General features: G+C 38.2%; 2 protein-coding genes across 2 annotated transcripts; one reads left to right on the forward strand and one right to left on the reverse strand.

Moving 5' to 3' along the window:
* LOC109224924 (luminal-binding protein 5-like) lies at positions 6,187-9,612 on the forward strand. The gene is made up of 7 exons (XM_019389495.1): positions 6,187-6,407; positions 6,897-7,173; positions 7,267-7,481; positions 7,591-8,313; positions 8,417-8,571; positions 8,686-8,768; positions 8,891-9,612. Exons 1-7 carry the CDS (start codon positions 6,344-6,346, stop codon positions 9,375-9,377), a joined length of 2,004 nt encoding a protein of 667 aa, XP_019245040.1. The 5' UTR covers positions 6,187-6,343; the 3' UTR covers positions 9,378-9,612.
* Positions 10,873-12,896, reverse strand: LOC109224926 (40S ribosomal protein S10-1-like). Its single transcript, XM_019389496.1, has 5 exons — positions 12,795-12,896; positions 12,663-12,711; positions 12,310-12,589; positions 12,078-12,213; positions 10,873-11,179 (listed from the first exon to the last, which is right to left on the reverse strand). Exons 1-5 carry the CDS (start codon positions 12,795-12,797, stop codon positions 11,102-11,104), a joined length of 546 nt encoding a protein of 181 aa, XP_019245041.1. The 5' UTR covers positions 12,798-12,896; the 3' UTR covers positions 10,873-11,101.

Raw genomic sequence — 16,296 nt, forward strand, 5'->3', positions numbered from 1 at the left:
TTCGTCTAACAATTCGAGGCTTGTGCTCATAGCCTCGTGATTTGATTCTTCCGTTGTGTATCGAAACCTGACGCTTGGTTCCCCGACTTCGACCGGGATCAGAGCTTTGGCGCCATATACTAAGGAGAACAGCGTTGCCCCCGTACTAGATTTTGTCGTTGTCCGATATGCCCAAAGGACTTCGGGCAAAATTTCTCTCCATTTGCCCTTAGCGTCGTTCAACCTTTTCTTTAGGTTTTGAATGATGGTCTTGTTCGTTGATTCGGCCTGTCCGTTCCCACTAGGATGATACGGCGTCGATAATATCCTTTTTTATTTTGTGATCCTCGAGAAACTTTGTTACTTTGCTGCCGATAAATTGTTTTCCATTGTCGCACACGATTTCGGCAAGTATCCCAAATCAACATATGATGTGATCTAGATGAAGTCTATAACTTCTTTTTATCTGACTTTCTCGAAGGCCTGTGCTTCCACCCATTTAGAGAAGTAGTCAGTCATAAACAAAATGAATTTAGCTTTACCTGGAGCCGATAGTAGAGGGTCGACGATATCCATCCCCTATTTCGTGAATGGCCATGGGGATAGGACCGAATGAAGTTGTTCTCCGGGCTAATGGATCATTGGTGCATACCTTTGGCATTTATCACATTTTCGAACAAACTCCTTAGCGTCTTTTTCCATACTATCCCAATAGTATCATGCTCTGCTAATTTTGTGAACTAGTGATTCGGCACCGAAGTGGTTCCCACAGGTACCTTCATGGACTTCTCGTAGAACATAATCGGTGTCCCCTCGTCCCAAACATACTGCTAATGGTCCATCGAACGTCCTTCTATACAATGTTCCATCTTCAGCCAATGTGAATCGAGCAGCTTTTGTTCGTAGGGCCCTCGATTCTTTAGGGTCCGATTGGAGCTTTCCATTTTTCAAGTACTCGATATATTTATTCCTCCAATCCCAAGCTAAGCTTGTGGAGTTTATCTCAGCGTGACCTTCTTCGATCACGGATCTCGAGAGTTGAACGACGGTCCATGAGCTAATTTCGTCCTCCTCGGCTGACGAACCCAAATTTGCAAGAGCATCGGCTTCACTGTTCTGCTCGTGAGGTACGTGCTGCAAGGTCCATTCTTTAAAACGGTGCAAAGTCACCTGTAGCTTGTCCAAATACCTTTGCATTCTATCCTCTCGAACCTCGAAGGTTTTGTCTACTTGGTTTACTACCAGCAAAGAGTCGCACTTGGCTTCAATGACTTCCCCCCCCCCCAAGCTTTTAGCTAGTTCGAGACCTGCAATCATGGCCTCGTACTCGCCTCATTGTTAGTCAACTTAGAAGTTTTGATGGATTGTCTAATAGTATTGCCCGTGGGCGGCTTCAAAATGATGCCTAGCCCGAACCCCTTCACATTCGAAGCGCCGTTTGTGAAAAGGGTCCACACCCCCGATGATGTACCTGATTTTAAAAGAGTTCCTTCTCGACTTCGGGTACGAGGGTTGGCATGAAATCGGCCACGAAGTCTGCTAAAATTTGAGACTTGATGGTCGTTCGGGGTTGATCTCGATTCCCTGATTCGACACCATGAAGCTAAGGAACTTGCCCAAACCAACCCCAAAAATGCATTTCTCGGGGTTAAGCTTCATGTTGTATTTTCTCAGTATCTCGAATGTTTCCTGCAAATGTGTCAAATGGTCCTCTGCACACGGGGATTTAACCAGCATGTCATCAATATATACTTCCATTGACTTACCTATCTGTTCTTCGAACATTTTATTTACTAGGCGTTGGTAGGTAGGTCCTGCGTTTTTTAGCCCGAAGGGCATTACATTATAACAATATGTTCCATACTTGGTGATAAATGAAGTCTTTTCTTGGTCCGTGTTCATTTGAATTTGATTTTACCCGGAATAGGCATCGAGAAAACTAAGGATCTCATGGTCGGTCGTGGCGTCAATCATGCGATCGATGTTAGGCAGTGAAAAAGAATCTTTGGGACATGCCTTGTTTAAATCCTTATAATCTACACACATCCTAAGTTTGTTCCTTTTTTTTAGGAACTACGACTACATTGGCTAACCATTTGGGATATTTCACTTCCCGAATAGACCCTATTTTGAGAAGTTTAGTTACCTCGTCCTTTATGAATGCGTGCTTTACCTCGGACTGGGGCCTTCCCTTTTGTTTCACCGGTCTGAACTTTGGGTCGAGGCTTAGTCGATGTGTTGTTATCTCCGGAGGGATCCCTGTCATGTCTAAGTGGGACCAAGAAAACAATCTATGTTATCAATAAGAAATTGAATAAGCTTTTTCCTGAGTTGGGGGCTAACCCCGTTCCCAGTTATACCTTTCGCTCGGGTAGGTACTCGATCAATATAACCTGTTCCAACTCTTCGACTGTTGATTTGGTGGCGTCGGAATCTTCGGGAACAACAAAAGTTCGAGGGGTCAAAATATCTTCCTCTTCCTCTTCCTCTTCTATTTCCTGCTTCTCCGATTCGGTTGAGGTTGGTGGCGGTGATTTCTATTTGGCTTCATGTTTACCCTTGATGCTTGATCCTTCCGATGTTGATAGCGTCGATAACGGTATTACCTCATCGACCGCGAACATTTCTTTTGTAGCAAGCTGCTCCCCATACACTGTTTTTACCCCGTCCGACGTTGGTAATTTCATCATTTGGTGGAGAGTCGAAGGGACTGGCCTCATGTTGTGGATCCAAGGCCTCCCGAGCAGGGTGTTGTACCTCATGTCGCCCTCGATTACGTGAAACTTGGTATCTTGGATAGTTCCAGCCACGTTCACCGGTAGGATAATCTCTCCTTTAGTCTCTCCTTTAGTTGTTTCACTGGCCATATTGAAACCGTTCAACACCCGAGCTGCGGGCACGATCTGATCTTGTAGGCCGAGCTGCTCCATCACTGTTGATCGGATGATATTTGTCGAGCTACCTGGATCCACTAAAACACACTTAACTTGAACTTTATTTAATAAGATAGAAATTACCAGGGCATCGTTGTGAGGTTGAGAAATTCCTTCTACCTCCTCGTCGTTGAATGATTCGGTGCCTTCTGGCATATAGTCTCGGATCCGTTTCTCCTAGTAATTGATACCTTTGCGCATTTTAACACGGGCCCTTGTGGAATATCGACCCGTCCGACGATCATATGAATTACATGTTGCGGCTCCTCCTGTTCATTTTTTCTGTTGGCGTCCCTTTCCCTGAAATGATTCTTGGCTCGATCACTTAGCAATTCTCGAAGATGGCCCTCATTGAATAACGGGCTACCTCCTCTCTCAATTGCCTGCAATCCTCGATCCTGTGACCATGCGTGCCATGATATTTATACATCAGATTGGGGTTCCTTTGGGAAGGATCAGTTTGTATGGGCCTGGGCCATCTGGTATCTTTGATTCTTCTAATTGCCGATACAATGCCTGACGCATCGACACTAAAATTATATTCCGACAATCGAGGTGCCTATGTAGGATCGGCGTACTTATCAAAAGCACTTTTGCTCATGAGTCCCCGAGAATTCTGTCCTCGATCGCTTCTTTGATCGTTCCGGGCGAAATTGCGTCCTGGACCACTGTTCCTGCGATATGAGGTGTACGATTGATATCGGTCTTTGTTCGATCTTGGCTTCCTGTCGATGTCCCTCTGATTTTTGGCTGCTGGCCTGTTTGGGTGCACTGAACCGGAAGGAGCTCCTAATTGGTCATCCTCGACCCTGATCTTCGATTGGTATCGATTGGGTACATCTGCCCAAGTTACAGCCAGATACTCGATCAAATTTGCTTCATTTGACGTGATGCTATCGAACTTCATTCATTCAATCCCTGAGTGAAAGCTTGAACGGACCAATCATCTGTGACCGGTGCCAACTCCATGCGTTCCATTTGAAATCGGGATACAAACTCCCTCAACATTTCATTATCCCTCTGTCTTACTTTGAAAACGTCCGATTTCCTTGTCGCAACTTTTATGGCTCCGGCATGTGCCTTTACGAAAGAGTCTGCCAACATGGCAAACGAGTCAATGGAATTTGATGGTAGATTGTGGTACCAAATCATTGCTCCCTTCGATAGGGTTTTCCCGAACTTCTTCAATAAAACAGATTCGATCTCATCATCTTCCAAATCGTTACCCTTGATGGCGCATGTGTAGGAGGTGACATGCTCGTTGGGATCGGTGGTCCCATTGTATTTAGGTATCTACGGCATACGAAACTTCTTTGGAATTGGTTTCGGAGCCGCACTCGGAGGGAAATGATTTTGTACAAATTTCTTTGAATCCATCCCTTTCAAGATTGGCGGTGCCCCCGGTATCTGATCAACTCGGGAGTTGTATGTTTCCATTTTTTTTATCATTAGCTTCGATTTTCATCTCTCCTGACTCAATTCTTTTGGTGAGCTCCTCGAGCATTTTCATTATTGCAGGATCGGTCCCCGATTCGTTACCATTCGACCTCTCTAGCACTGGCTCGACGAGTGATTTCTGGCTCGACCCCACTCGGAGCTCTATGTTGAATTTGTAGCTGAGCAATAGCGGCTTGCTGAGCATGTAGCATCTTGAATATCACTTGGAGACTGACTCCTCCATCTCCTCTGCCATGTGTACCTTGGCCACCAGATCGGCCTTCTCTGTGTACACTCCCTTCGGGGTCAGCGCCTAGGTTCGCATTTAAAGCAACGTGCGAACTGACATCGACTGGATTGGCAACCGGTGCTCCCACGAGATTAGCCTGTGGCACCTCGGCTCCTGGAGCAAATACATTGTCGTTTTCCCCGTGAAACCCGAGGCCATTGTCACCATGTGTGGGTGCATTTTGTGAGTTTGACATGTTGTAACCTGAGAGCAAAGATACTTGACAAGAACAAGCGTAAAATAATGTGTGTTATCAGAATCAGCACCGAACAATCACTATTATCCTTAGCCCCACGGTGGGCGCCAAACTATTTACCCTCAAATTCGGATAACAATTAAACTTATATTGTGATTTTAAGGATATCTAATTTCGTCCAATACCAATTGATAAGTAAGAAAATAAATGAATAAATTAGAGAATGAAATAAATCAAACCAGTATGCTAGCCAGATCTCGACCTCGACTCGGGATAGTCTCGAGGTGGAATAGTAGGAACAGTAAATATTAAAGCAACTCTGATGAACAGTAAGTGAAATAGCAGGAAAGTAACGAGTGCATATATTCTTATCAGTGAACAAAGATGATTACAAATGAATGGGATCAATCTTTATATAATAGAGGAGTCCTAAATAAGGTGCACTTTAATTATAGTAGGAAACCATATTAACATCTGATTAACCGTCGTAGATTGATCCGTTCCGAGATTTTCGCCGTGATCTCCGACCGGTTACGGATATCTCGCCTTTTCGTTATTGCATTTCACTCGAAGTCGGTTGTACTTAGTCTCGACTGTTGTTGGCCTCGGTCTCGACGGATACTTCGATCTTTAGACTCGATGCATCTTCGAGCTCTGGACTGATTCATTACGGGATCATCCCCGACGCAACTCCCTTGTCTCGATCAAATAGCAAAATCCGGTAGGTCCGATTTTGACCGTATACACTTATAATTAATAAATGCCAATAAACTTTGATTTTATGTCAATTCTCATAAATATATGGATTTATATCCAGCTTTTATATTCATAATCACACCATTAAATCATATTTATCGGCGGAAGTGAACAACGGATCGAGTTACAGACACTAAATTTTTATTTGATTAAAAAAAATATAAAACAATTTTAGGCAATGAAGTATAAACACATAATTTTACAAAAATTAAATATTTTATTACAAAGATATTCCTCTGGGCCTAAATTGAAAGTGAAACAAAATTTGACTCCTAAACCGATTGGAACTTGTAAATTGGGATCTACATAAATTGAAATTGAGACTCACTACTTAGTAACCTACACAGATTGGGTCTTTAACGGAAATTACTTCCTTAATCTCTCTCTCAAAGTGCCTAATATATTTAAAGAAAAAGAAAAAAGCGGCAATCTAAAATTTAACTTTTATCCTTTATTTGTGGAAATAAAGATAAATGAGGAAGGTTCGCGGGGAGTGATTAACCGACAGATAGCCACGTGTTTAACTTTAATTGGTAGGTTGATGTGTAAAATACTATTGAAGCAAAGAAGAGCATATCAAATCCTCGTCTAACTTGTTCTACTATTGGAGAGAACACTCTAGCTTCTTGTCATCAACCTAAACCAACTCGAACTGAATTTTACTCTACGGTCACGACCCTCAACTATATATAGCCTCTTCACCCTTATCTCTTATTCATAACATCAAAAGCATTCATTAAAAGAAGAAGGAGAATGGGTCGACGTTCAAAGGATTTCAAAAACTTAGCATTCTTGATTTTGCTTCTTTTTGTTTCAGGTGATCATTATCTTCCTCTTCATATTTTACAAGTGTTATTGTTTTTTTAGCTCCTGTTACTTCTTGTTGTTAAACATGCACAAGTTTGTCTTACAATCAAGTCCTAATATTCCATAATATCAAAGTTTTTTTAACACCCGAGCCTGCTAGTGATATTGTCCGTTCTAGGCTTAGGCCCTCACGGATTTAAAACGTGTCACTAGGGTCTAAGGCTTATTAACTTATATACTCAGCTTATTTTGCCGATGTGGGACTCTGTCTAAATTCATAAAATTTTGTTGAAAGCTTGTCCTGTTCACCTGAATGATGGCTTTACAATTACCGAATTAAGGTTACAATTTTTCCTGATATATTTAACTGTAGTTAGGTTGTTGGTATTTCTGATTGCTCTTGTGTTCTAAACTGATTCAAATTTGGATTTCCTTCAAGATAAGTTAAAGTTTACTACATGATGAAGCTGCTGACGATTTTCTCTTTATTTTCTGGAAGAGTTTTGCTTAGAAGTAACACTAGCAGCTGAGAAAAATCAAAAACAGAACCTTGGAACAGTGATTGGAATTGATTTGGGGACAACATATTCTTGTGTGGGTGTATACAAAGGGGAGAATAATGTCGAGATCATAGCGAACGACCAAGGGAATCGAATCACCCCTTCATGGGTTGCATTCACTGATACAGAGAGATTAATTGGAGAAGCTGCAAAGAATCAAGCAGCTCTTAATCCGGAACGTACTATATATGATGTTAAAAGGCTCATTGGAAGAAAGTAAGTCTATAATCACCTTTAATTTTTTTAAAGCTGTGTTTGTTTAAGATTTTTGGAATCTTGATTTGCTTTGTTGTTGTTGTTGTTTGGTAGGTTTGATGATCCAGAAGTTCAAAAAATTATTAAAATGTTGCCTTTTGAAGTTGTGAACAAAGATGGCAAGCCTTATGTACAAGTGAAGATTAAAGATGGTGAAGTTAAAAAGTTTAGTCCAGAAGAAATTAGTGCTATGATCTTGCAAAAAATGAAGGAAACAGCTGAGGCGTATTTAGGGAAGTCGATTAAACACGCTGTCATCACCGTTCCAGGTAAATTTTTCATAAAATAGATACAACTATGATATTAAATCCTCATTGATCATGAAATAGTTGTCGTTTTTTTTCTTTTGGCTGATCGAGTAATTTTGTTTGTATGTAGCTTATTTTAATGATGCGCAAAGGCAAGCAACTAAGGATGCTGGCGCGATAGCAGGGTTGAATGTAGTAAGGATAATAAACGAGCCAACCGCGGCTGCAATAGCCTACGGATTGGACAAGAAAGGGAAAGAGCAGAACATTTTGGTGTATGATCTTGGTGGTGGCACATTTGATGTTAGCATACTTAGCATTGACAATGGTGTTTTTGAGGTACTAGCAACCAATGGTAACACTCACTTAGGAGGAGAAGATTTTGATCACAGACTAATGGACTATTTCATCAAGTTGATTAAAAGGAAATATAGCAAGGATATAAGTAATGACAAGAAAGCTCTAGGAAAACTTAGAAAGGAATGTGAGAGAGCCAAGAGAGCCTTAAGTAACCAGCACCAAGTACGCATTGAAATCGAGTCTCTTTTCGATGGTATTGACTTCTCTGAGCCATTAACAAGGGCGAGATTCGAGGAATTGAACATGGATTTGTTCAAGAAGACAATGAGTCCAGTCAAGAAGGCATTAGAGGATGCAAATTTGAAGAAGACGGATATTGATGAACTCGTGCTCGTTGGTGGGAGTACTAGAATTCCAAAGGTGCAACAGCTATTGAAGGATTTCTTTGATGGGAAAGAACCTAATAAGGGTGTTAATCCGGACGAAGCTGTAGCTTATGGAGCAGCAGTACAAGGAGCAATTCTTGGTGGTGAAGGAGGGGAAGAAACCAAAGGTAACATGATCGTGTTCTTCCCTGATTTAACAAGAGCAAATCTTTTTCTTTTCAATATTCTGATCAAGTCATAATCTGGTTTTGATATTCATTTTTTTCACAGATCTCTTGTTGCTTGATGTGACTCCGTTAAGTCTTGGAATCGAGACAGTTGGTGGGGTTATGACAAAGTTGATTCCAAGAAACAGTAGGATTCCTGTCAAGAAAACTCAAGTTTTCACAACCTATCAAGACCAACAAACATCTGTATCAATTAAGGTAACATAACAACAACTTCAGCAATTCTTTGATGTCAAACAAAATTTTAGTTTGCCATTGTTCTTAGGACATAAGAATTAGTACATAATATTATTTTCTTATGGATATCCTTAGGTATATGAAGGTGAAAGGAGCTTGACAAAGGATTGTCGCGAACTTGGAAGCTTTGACTTGTCTGGTATACCTCCCGCTCCAAGGTATGTTGAACAAAAATTAACTTAAAAGCATGAGAATTGAGAAGTAGCAAAAAGAAAAACAATCTTTGTTATGATTATTGGAATTTATGATTCAAGTTTTAACTTTTCAAAATCTTTTATAGGGGAGTACCACAGATTGAGGTAAGCTTTGAGATTGATGAGAATGGAATTCTACAAGTAACAGCACAAGACAAAGCAGCTAAGAAGTCCAAATCCATTACCATCACTAGCGACAAGTCGCGTCTAAGCCAAGAAGAAATTGATAGAATGTTGAAGGAGGCAGAGGAGTTCGCAGAGGAAGATAGAAAGGTGAGGGAAAAGGTGGATTCTCGTAACAAGCTCGAAACATACGTTTACAACATGAAGAACACGATCAATGACAAGCTCGCGGAGAAGATAGAATCTGATGACAAAGAGAAGATTGAGAGCGCTCTTAAGGAAGCTACGGAGTGGTTGGATGATAACCAAAACGCGGAGAAGGAAGACTATGATGAGAAAATGAAAGAGCTGGAAGATGTATGCAATCCAGTCATAAGGCAGGCCTATGAGAAGAGTGGTGGAAGTTCTGCAAATTCAGCAGATGATGAGGAATCTTACGATGAATTGTAGATTGAAGAGCTAACACATTACTTATTTTTGGATTACTAGATTGTAGAGTGACACTTTCTTCTTTTTTCTTTTCTATTTTTTCTCCCTTTTTTTGATTGTATGGTGGAACTCGTAACTTATTCTGGCCTTTTATTTAACGTTTTACACTATTTTCTTCAGCTGCATTCTTTTCTTTTCGTTTGTTTGAATCCCACAACTGCTTAAGTATTTCTGTGAAACGCCACTTTGAGCTAAATGGAAATCCACTTACTGCTTATATTCTTTCACCAAGTGTAATCTGGAAAATTATATGAATAGCTCAACTGTTTTATATTTGGCTCTTAGAATTTATATTTTCTGCATAGTTTTGACGGCCTAAAGCTACGATGATAAGTTACTGGTCCTATGGAGACATCGATTAGTTCACGAATGATCTATCTTGGCACGGTTTCAACAATAATGCAATAATAGTTACTGGCCAGAGGTTGTGATTCAGTTTAAATTAGCATCACACGAGCGACTCTCGTCGTGCAAAGTTCAAGAAGGTACGATAATGAAGGGGGCAAAAAAGTTCGAGTGCCAGTTTTCTTAATCAATCTGAGTCCCAATCCCAAGATCTTCCCTTCAACAAGTTGAGCAATAGCCAAATATTCTATATCAACTAACTTCAGCCTCTCCTATCTAATTGCCTGAAGTTTAGTTAACCAAAATTAGGAGAAGTAAAATCCGACATTTCTGGTACACACTCAAAAGTCCTTCTAAAGGACTTCAATAAACTATGGGGGTAACAACCATTACCTTAAAAGGAAACTAAAATTGACACTTCCATAGGAAAGGTAAAAAGGAATAGACCTTGACAAAGGTTTTGAATGAAATCAATTTATAAGAGGATGAAGCGATGCAAGGGACAGGTTGTAACATGACAGACCGAGGACGATGTCCCATAAAGTATGTAAAACTAGCTATTTTGGGAACTTTTAGTTGGTTTAACAGAGGCCAAACTAAATTTCCATCAAGTGACCCTTTTTCTTTTAGTTTTAATCAACTCCATCAAGTAGAGATGTGGAGAACAAAAGCTATTCCAAACAGCTGGACAATATTAAGATGCTGGAAGCAGAAATTTTGAAGCTGAAAATAAACTGAAAAAACCAGCAGCTGGGTTTTTGACAAAAAACCTTCAGTGGGAAAAACACACGCCCAATAATATCCACGCCAAAACGACCAGAATTCTGATGTGTCTACCTTTATTATTTCACATCCTATAGGCTACAGACTTTGTTCAGTATAGAAGGTCCAGTACAAAAGTAACAGCTTGAAAATGATTACTTGAGGGGTCGTAAGTGGGATAAGACATGGAATTAAATTTATATGTATGGTTGTAATAGTGAGATTACAATCCCACTATTATAATCACGGAATCATTTAGTCCGCGCACCAAACGACCCCTATAGTATTATATCCCTGCTTCATGTTTTCACAAGGAAATGATAAAAACTAATGCTGTTTCACCAAGATAGCATTGTCCAGAGATTTTCAATTTCAAATAACACGAATTGCAAGTATATCTCAATAACACAAAATCAAAAACGGTCAAGAAACAGAAGTAAAACTTATAGTTCTCTAAAGATCCATAAAGATAAACTTGCCCAGCTTGGAATTTTAAGTTTGAAAAGAAAATGAACAACCAAGTGTTTCCAACATCTGATAATCAAAATTGCAACCACCTAGCCTAAGATAGCAAGGATTTAAGAGAAGCTTGAACTAGGGGGTGCACCACCCAAACCTCCAGAACCACGACCAAATCCAGGTCTTCCACCAGAACCCTGCAAGTACAGCATGATAGTTTAGACATGGAAAAAACAACTCTAATGGAAATTCATCTAAATATATTATCTTAACAATAGACATAATAAATGAATGAACAGTATGTCAAATGAATCAATATTTATTCACTCATCAATTACGTAACAGTAACAGAAGTTGGAACTGAATACCAGTATGATCAGCAAAACAAAACTGCTCAGCCAAAAAATTGCAGAAAACTTTAGTTAAAACCTAATATACTTCTCTGAGCAGGTAACATGCCCATACACAGAAATTCTGCCAAATTTACAGAGATGCAAATACCCAACAATGCAAAATAAAGTAAAACCAAACAAACAATGGAGAAACTTTCTACTCTACTTTTTTTAAATGATAAGCATAGCTATGAAAGACACCTAAAAGTGTAGCATTTGAGAGGAATAACATAGGGACAGGGAAAATGAGGTTGAACAAAAGCAGGGCCACTAAACTCAAGAGAATTCACAGATAATATTGTTACTCTAAAGTTTCAAGTCTGTTTCATTTGGCAACTAAAATAATACATTTAAGGGAACAAGGCCAACCACAAGAAACAACAGTTCAAAAATAACATGGCAACATTGGGAAAAGGATTGTCACTTGGGTAACATTGGCAAAATCAACTTCAATCGTAAGGGAGAAATGGCAATTTCTTAAGAGATCTTTAGTTGAATTCTACTGTGTATTACATAGTGAACCTAAAGAGAAGACTACAACCATACACATTAGCAACCCATTACCTTTACACAGACATAACAAATGAATCCTGATACAATCAACATGAACTAATTGCATTTTCCTCAAAACAACAAGGAAAGAAATTAAAATTTTTGGGATATTTTTGGGATTTAAAATTTTTAAAAAGAAGAGAACAATTACCCTAAAAGCAGGCTGATAGTCAGCTGGAGCTCCACCTTTTTCACCTCCAAACTCACCAGGTGGACCTCTTGGTCCAGCACGATACCCTTCCCTGTCACCGAACCTTGGCCTATCACCCTCGAACCTTGGTGGTCCACTGCATATATCCAATGAATAACACACATACAGTTAATTCTTCGACAAATACACACACAGATTCAAACAACGCAGACAAAATGAATGGATAAATTACCGGGGACGATCGCCAGGAGGTCCACCCATGGGACGACCAAGAGGCTTAGCAGATTTTTTCAAAGTAGCAGGTACAATTTCAGAAGGAAGGTTCAGGTAAGTCCTGAGGAACTCAATACCATCATTTGTAAGGTACCAGTAGTAATGCATCCAAGCGAATGTCTCGCGAACGTACTCCTTAGATTTGAAGCTCTGCATCAGCTTAATCACCTGTAGGTTCGGCACATCGATCAATGGATGCTTCGCTAAGTTATAGTCCTTCTTAGCATAGCATACTCCCTCTGCAAACAACATCAAAAACTTACATCATAAAATGAAACTACTAGAAGGATGTATAGAGATAGAGATACTGACCTTGGAAGAGGTATTTGGAGATCTCTCTACGGTTCTTCTCTGAAATAATCTGTAAAAACAATAGAGAAATGCATTAGAAACTTCGAGAGAAATGAGAGGAATAATGAACTTTGATACCGGAAGAGAAGATACCATGGCTGCTGGAAAAATAAAGCGGATAACTGAGAGAAATCACACTGAAGTCTCGGACGATTGCAGCAGCAAAAGGATTGTCTCAAGAACCCTAGGTAAGCGAGGTTTTATATCTTAGGCTTGGTTTCTTAGTGGGCTTTTCTTGGGCTGGGTAGTGCCCTAGACTCAACGGGCTATGTCAGTGCTGGTATATTTTGGCCCAGTTACTTTTGATCATTAGTGGCGTTTGGATAGAAGAATTGTAAAATTCCAAAAGAAAGTGGAAACTTTTTTTAAAGGCCAAATGCATATACAAACAATTAAATTTGACCTAATTTTTTTATTTTGGCACTTTAACTCAATCTTATTTCATTTTGGTCCTTCAACCCCATTTTTCTTACTCCACTTTGACACAAAAAATTTTCTCCCAACTAAAATGCAGCGCATGCAAATACCCAGCTGCTACCCCGACCCCCACCCCACTTCCCCCCACCCCACAATTTTTTTTTACTTTTTTTGTAATTTCAATTTTTTTTTCGTTTTTTCTGCCCACATCCCGGGGAAAAAATATTTTTTATATATATTTCAAGTAATAACTACGGGTTCAACTAAACTCATAACTTTCGACGCGGAATAAAAATTTGTATGTAAAAATTTATTAAAATTGTAAAAAAAAAAAATAGATATAAACCCATAACCCCCCACCCCACCTTATTGCCCCCCCACCCCCCGCAATTTTTTTGTAATTTCAAATTATTATTTTTTTTTAATTTTTCTGCCCCTCTCCCATGGAAAAAATATTTTTATATATATATTTTCAGTAATAACTACGGGTTCAACTGAATCAATGACTTTCGACGCGGAGTAAAAAATTATGTGTAAAAATTCATTAAAATTATAAAAAAAAAATAGATATAAACTCATGACTTTAAAAATATAATTGGTTCAATGTTAAAAACATTAAAATTGAATCCATAGGATTTAAATTCTGGATCCGCCTCTACGTTGGGAGTATGAAATTTGGCTTAAAAATGGCTCTCACGCGCCTACAAGGGTGAGGCAAATCACACATGGAATTTAGTCAGCTTTTGTGTCAAAGTGGAACAAAAGAAATGGGGTTGGAGGGCCAAAATAGAACAAGGCTGAGTTAAAGTGCCAAAATAAAAAATTGGGTCAAGTTTAATGGGTTGTCTATGTATTTGGCCTTTTTTAAATGAAATGATATTTGAAAATTAGAGTTGTATTGGACATAAATTTTTGTGATCGATTTGAAGTGAAAATTTTAAAAATAGATTTTTGTAGTTTTTTAAATTTTCAAAATTTCGAAATTCAATTTCAAGTGAAATTTGAAATTTTATGGCCTAACATTGATTCCGAAAAAGAAAAAAAAAGCTTTAAAAAAAAAGTAATAAAAAAAAATACGGACAAACGCGCCCTTAGTCATACTATTACTTGGTGAATATAAAAATAGTTTTTTTTGGGCAAGGTCTCTAATTTGTTTTAGGGGTAGTTTAGTTCAAGGACTAGTTATACATGATAATTAATACATGGATTGTTCATATGATATACAATAGTGTATAGATTGTCATGCCGTTGATAGTAATGTCAGGAAAAAAAAGTAACATAAGAATTGTTATAAAATTAGTAAGGACAGTAATATTTATTATGCAAAAATTGCCTATTCTTACAATATTATATGTTATTTTCCATTTATTTCAAATGCACATATACTTTCACAATTTTATTTCGCAAAAAAATATATGTAGATTCCTATAAATTTAGTTGATATTAGCAATTTAGAGTTTAATAGAGTTGATAAACACTATATTGTTTGTGTGCGATATTTTTAACGACTTGTGCGCAAGATATGCTATTTTACCTGCTACAAGGTAAGACGTAAGTCCATTGAATCTTTAAGTATTATATGGATTATTATAACAACAAAAATAATATGAAATATGTATGTAAAATCCTAGAGAATCAAGAAAAAAATTAAAAATAGGAATATTAATCAAATATCCCACACATTAACTAAACAATACTATGGCATAAAAATATATAAAATACAGAATCAATTACATTGTCTTAGCCATCCAAACAAGGAAAAAAAAATATAACTTATTAAAAATTTTATCAAACTGAATATTGTACCTTCCAACCATTAATAAAGGAGAAACTTTTAGCAGTATAACTTAAAAGATTACCTTCCCCTCGTTGTTGAATTTTTTAGGTTAAATACAATTAAACTTTAAAGAATAAAATTTGGAACGAAAGAAATAATTTCTATATATATTGTAACTTCGTCGTAAGTGCTTCCAAACAAGTTTGGAAAATGACTAAATTTGCTTATGAATCATGTGAAATATTACAGTTTGCCCTCTATTAACACTTAGGATCAGCTCTATACATATCGTTACAAAAATAGTAAATTTTTCCTTATTAGCTAACATTTAACTACCAAAGAATAAACTCCACCACTAACGCATAGTTTAAAGGCGAATGACGATTATTTGACATAGTTCGATCGATCCAGGATCAATTGAGATAAATTACATTTGGCGGAATACATAGATGGCTACTTAAATTTGTCCAATATTTTCATCTAGATACCTCAACTGAGATTTGTTCCCATTAGATACTAGGGGTGAGCATAAAACTCGAAAAATCGAATTCCGAACCAAACCGAATTAATTTGGTATTTCGATTCGATTTTTCCGGTATATTTCAGTACAGAAATTGCGGTATTTCGATAGTTCGTTACGGACGGTATTGAGTTTTTGATATTTCGGTATTTCGATATACGGAAATACCAAAATATTTTAGTCCAAGCCCAACTCTATTTTTATTTTCCAGCCCAATAAGCCTAAGCTCACACCCCAAGCCCCCTAATTCCCTAATCCCTTGAAGGCTTAGAGCTCAAGCGGACTTACGGGCAGTCCAATATCTGGCTATTTGCTCTTACCCCCTTTCCCTTTCTATTTTCTAACCTAGAATTCTCTCAAAATTTCCAACATTGTTGTTACTGCTGAAACTGCTCATATCCGTGCCCTTCTTAGAGGCACCTGGTTTACTATTTTGTGTTCCTTGTATTTTATAGGTGGATTGATTCCTTATTATGCAAATACTTACAAGTTACAAGCTAATAGATTGATTTCATAGCCTACACAGTGCACTATGAATTACTAATAGACTATTTTGTTCCAAATTTAGAATTATGTACCATATCCTGAAAGGATAAAAAAAAAAACATGAATAAATGAGGTCTCAAAGCAGCTCTTGATGAAATCAAAGCAAAAGAGAAAATACATATATGTGCACATGCGTGTGTAGAAAGAATACATGCTAGCATCATCTAATCATGAACAAAGAGGTTGAATTCTCAGCAAAAAAGACGTTAGGCATAATCTTGGGAGATTTGAAATACTTTGGTATGATATCGAAACTGTACCAAAGAAAATACTGAATCGTACCGAACTACTTTGGTACGATTTTTGGTATGCACAATTGATTTACCGAAGTACCG

Source organism: Nicotiana attenuata, chromosome 4 (genome assembly GCF_001879085.1).
Source record: "Nicotiana attenuata strain UT chromosome 4, NIATTr2, whole genome shotgun sequence".
NCBI lineage: Eukaryota > Viridiplantae > Streptophyta > Magnoliopsida > Solanales > Solanaceae > Nicotiana > Nicotiana attenuata.

Coding starts and splice junctions, on each gene's coding strand:
- LOC109224926 (XM_019389496.1), bottom strand. Junction 12,590..12,662: donor CTCCAAATACCTCTTCCAAG/GTCAGTATCTCT, acceptor TGTTGTTTGCAG/AGGGAGTATGCTATGCTAAG. Junction 12,214..12,309: donor CCTCCTGGCGATCGTCCCCG/GTAATTTATCCA, acceptor GGATATATGCAG/TGGACCACCAAGGTTCGAGG.
- LOC109224924 (XM_019389495.1), top strand. CDS start 6,344: ATGGGTCGACGTTCAAAGGATTTCAAAAACTTAGCATTCTTGATTTTG. Junction 8,572..8,685: donor AAACATCTGTATCAATTAAG/GTAACATAACAA, acceptor GGATATCCTTAG/GTATATGAAGGTGAAAGGAG. Junction 8,769..8,890: donor GGTATACCTCCCGCTCCAAG/GTATGTTGAACA, acceptor AATCTTTTATAG/GGGAGTACCACAGATTGAGG.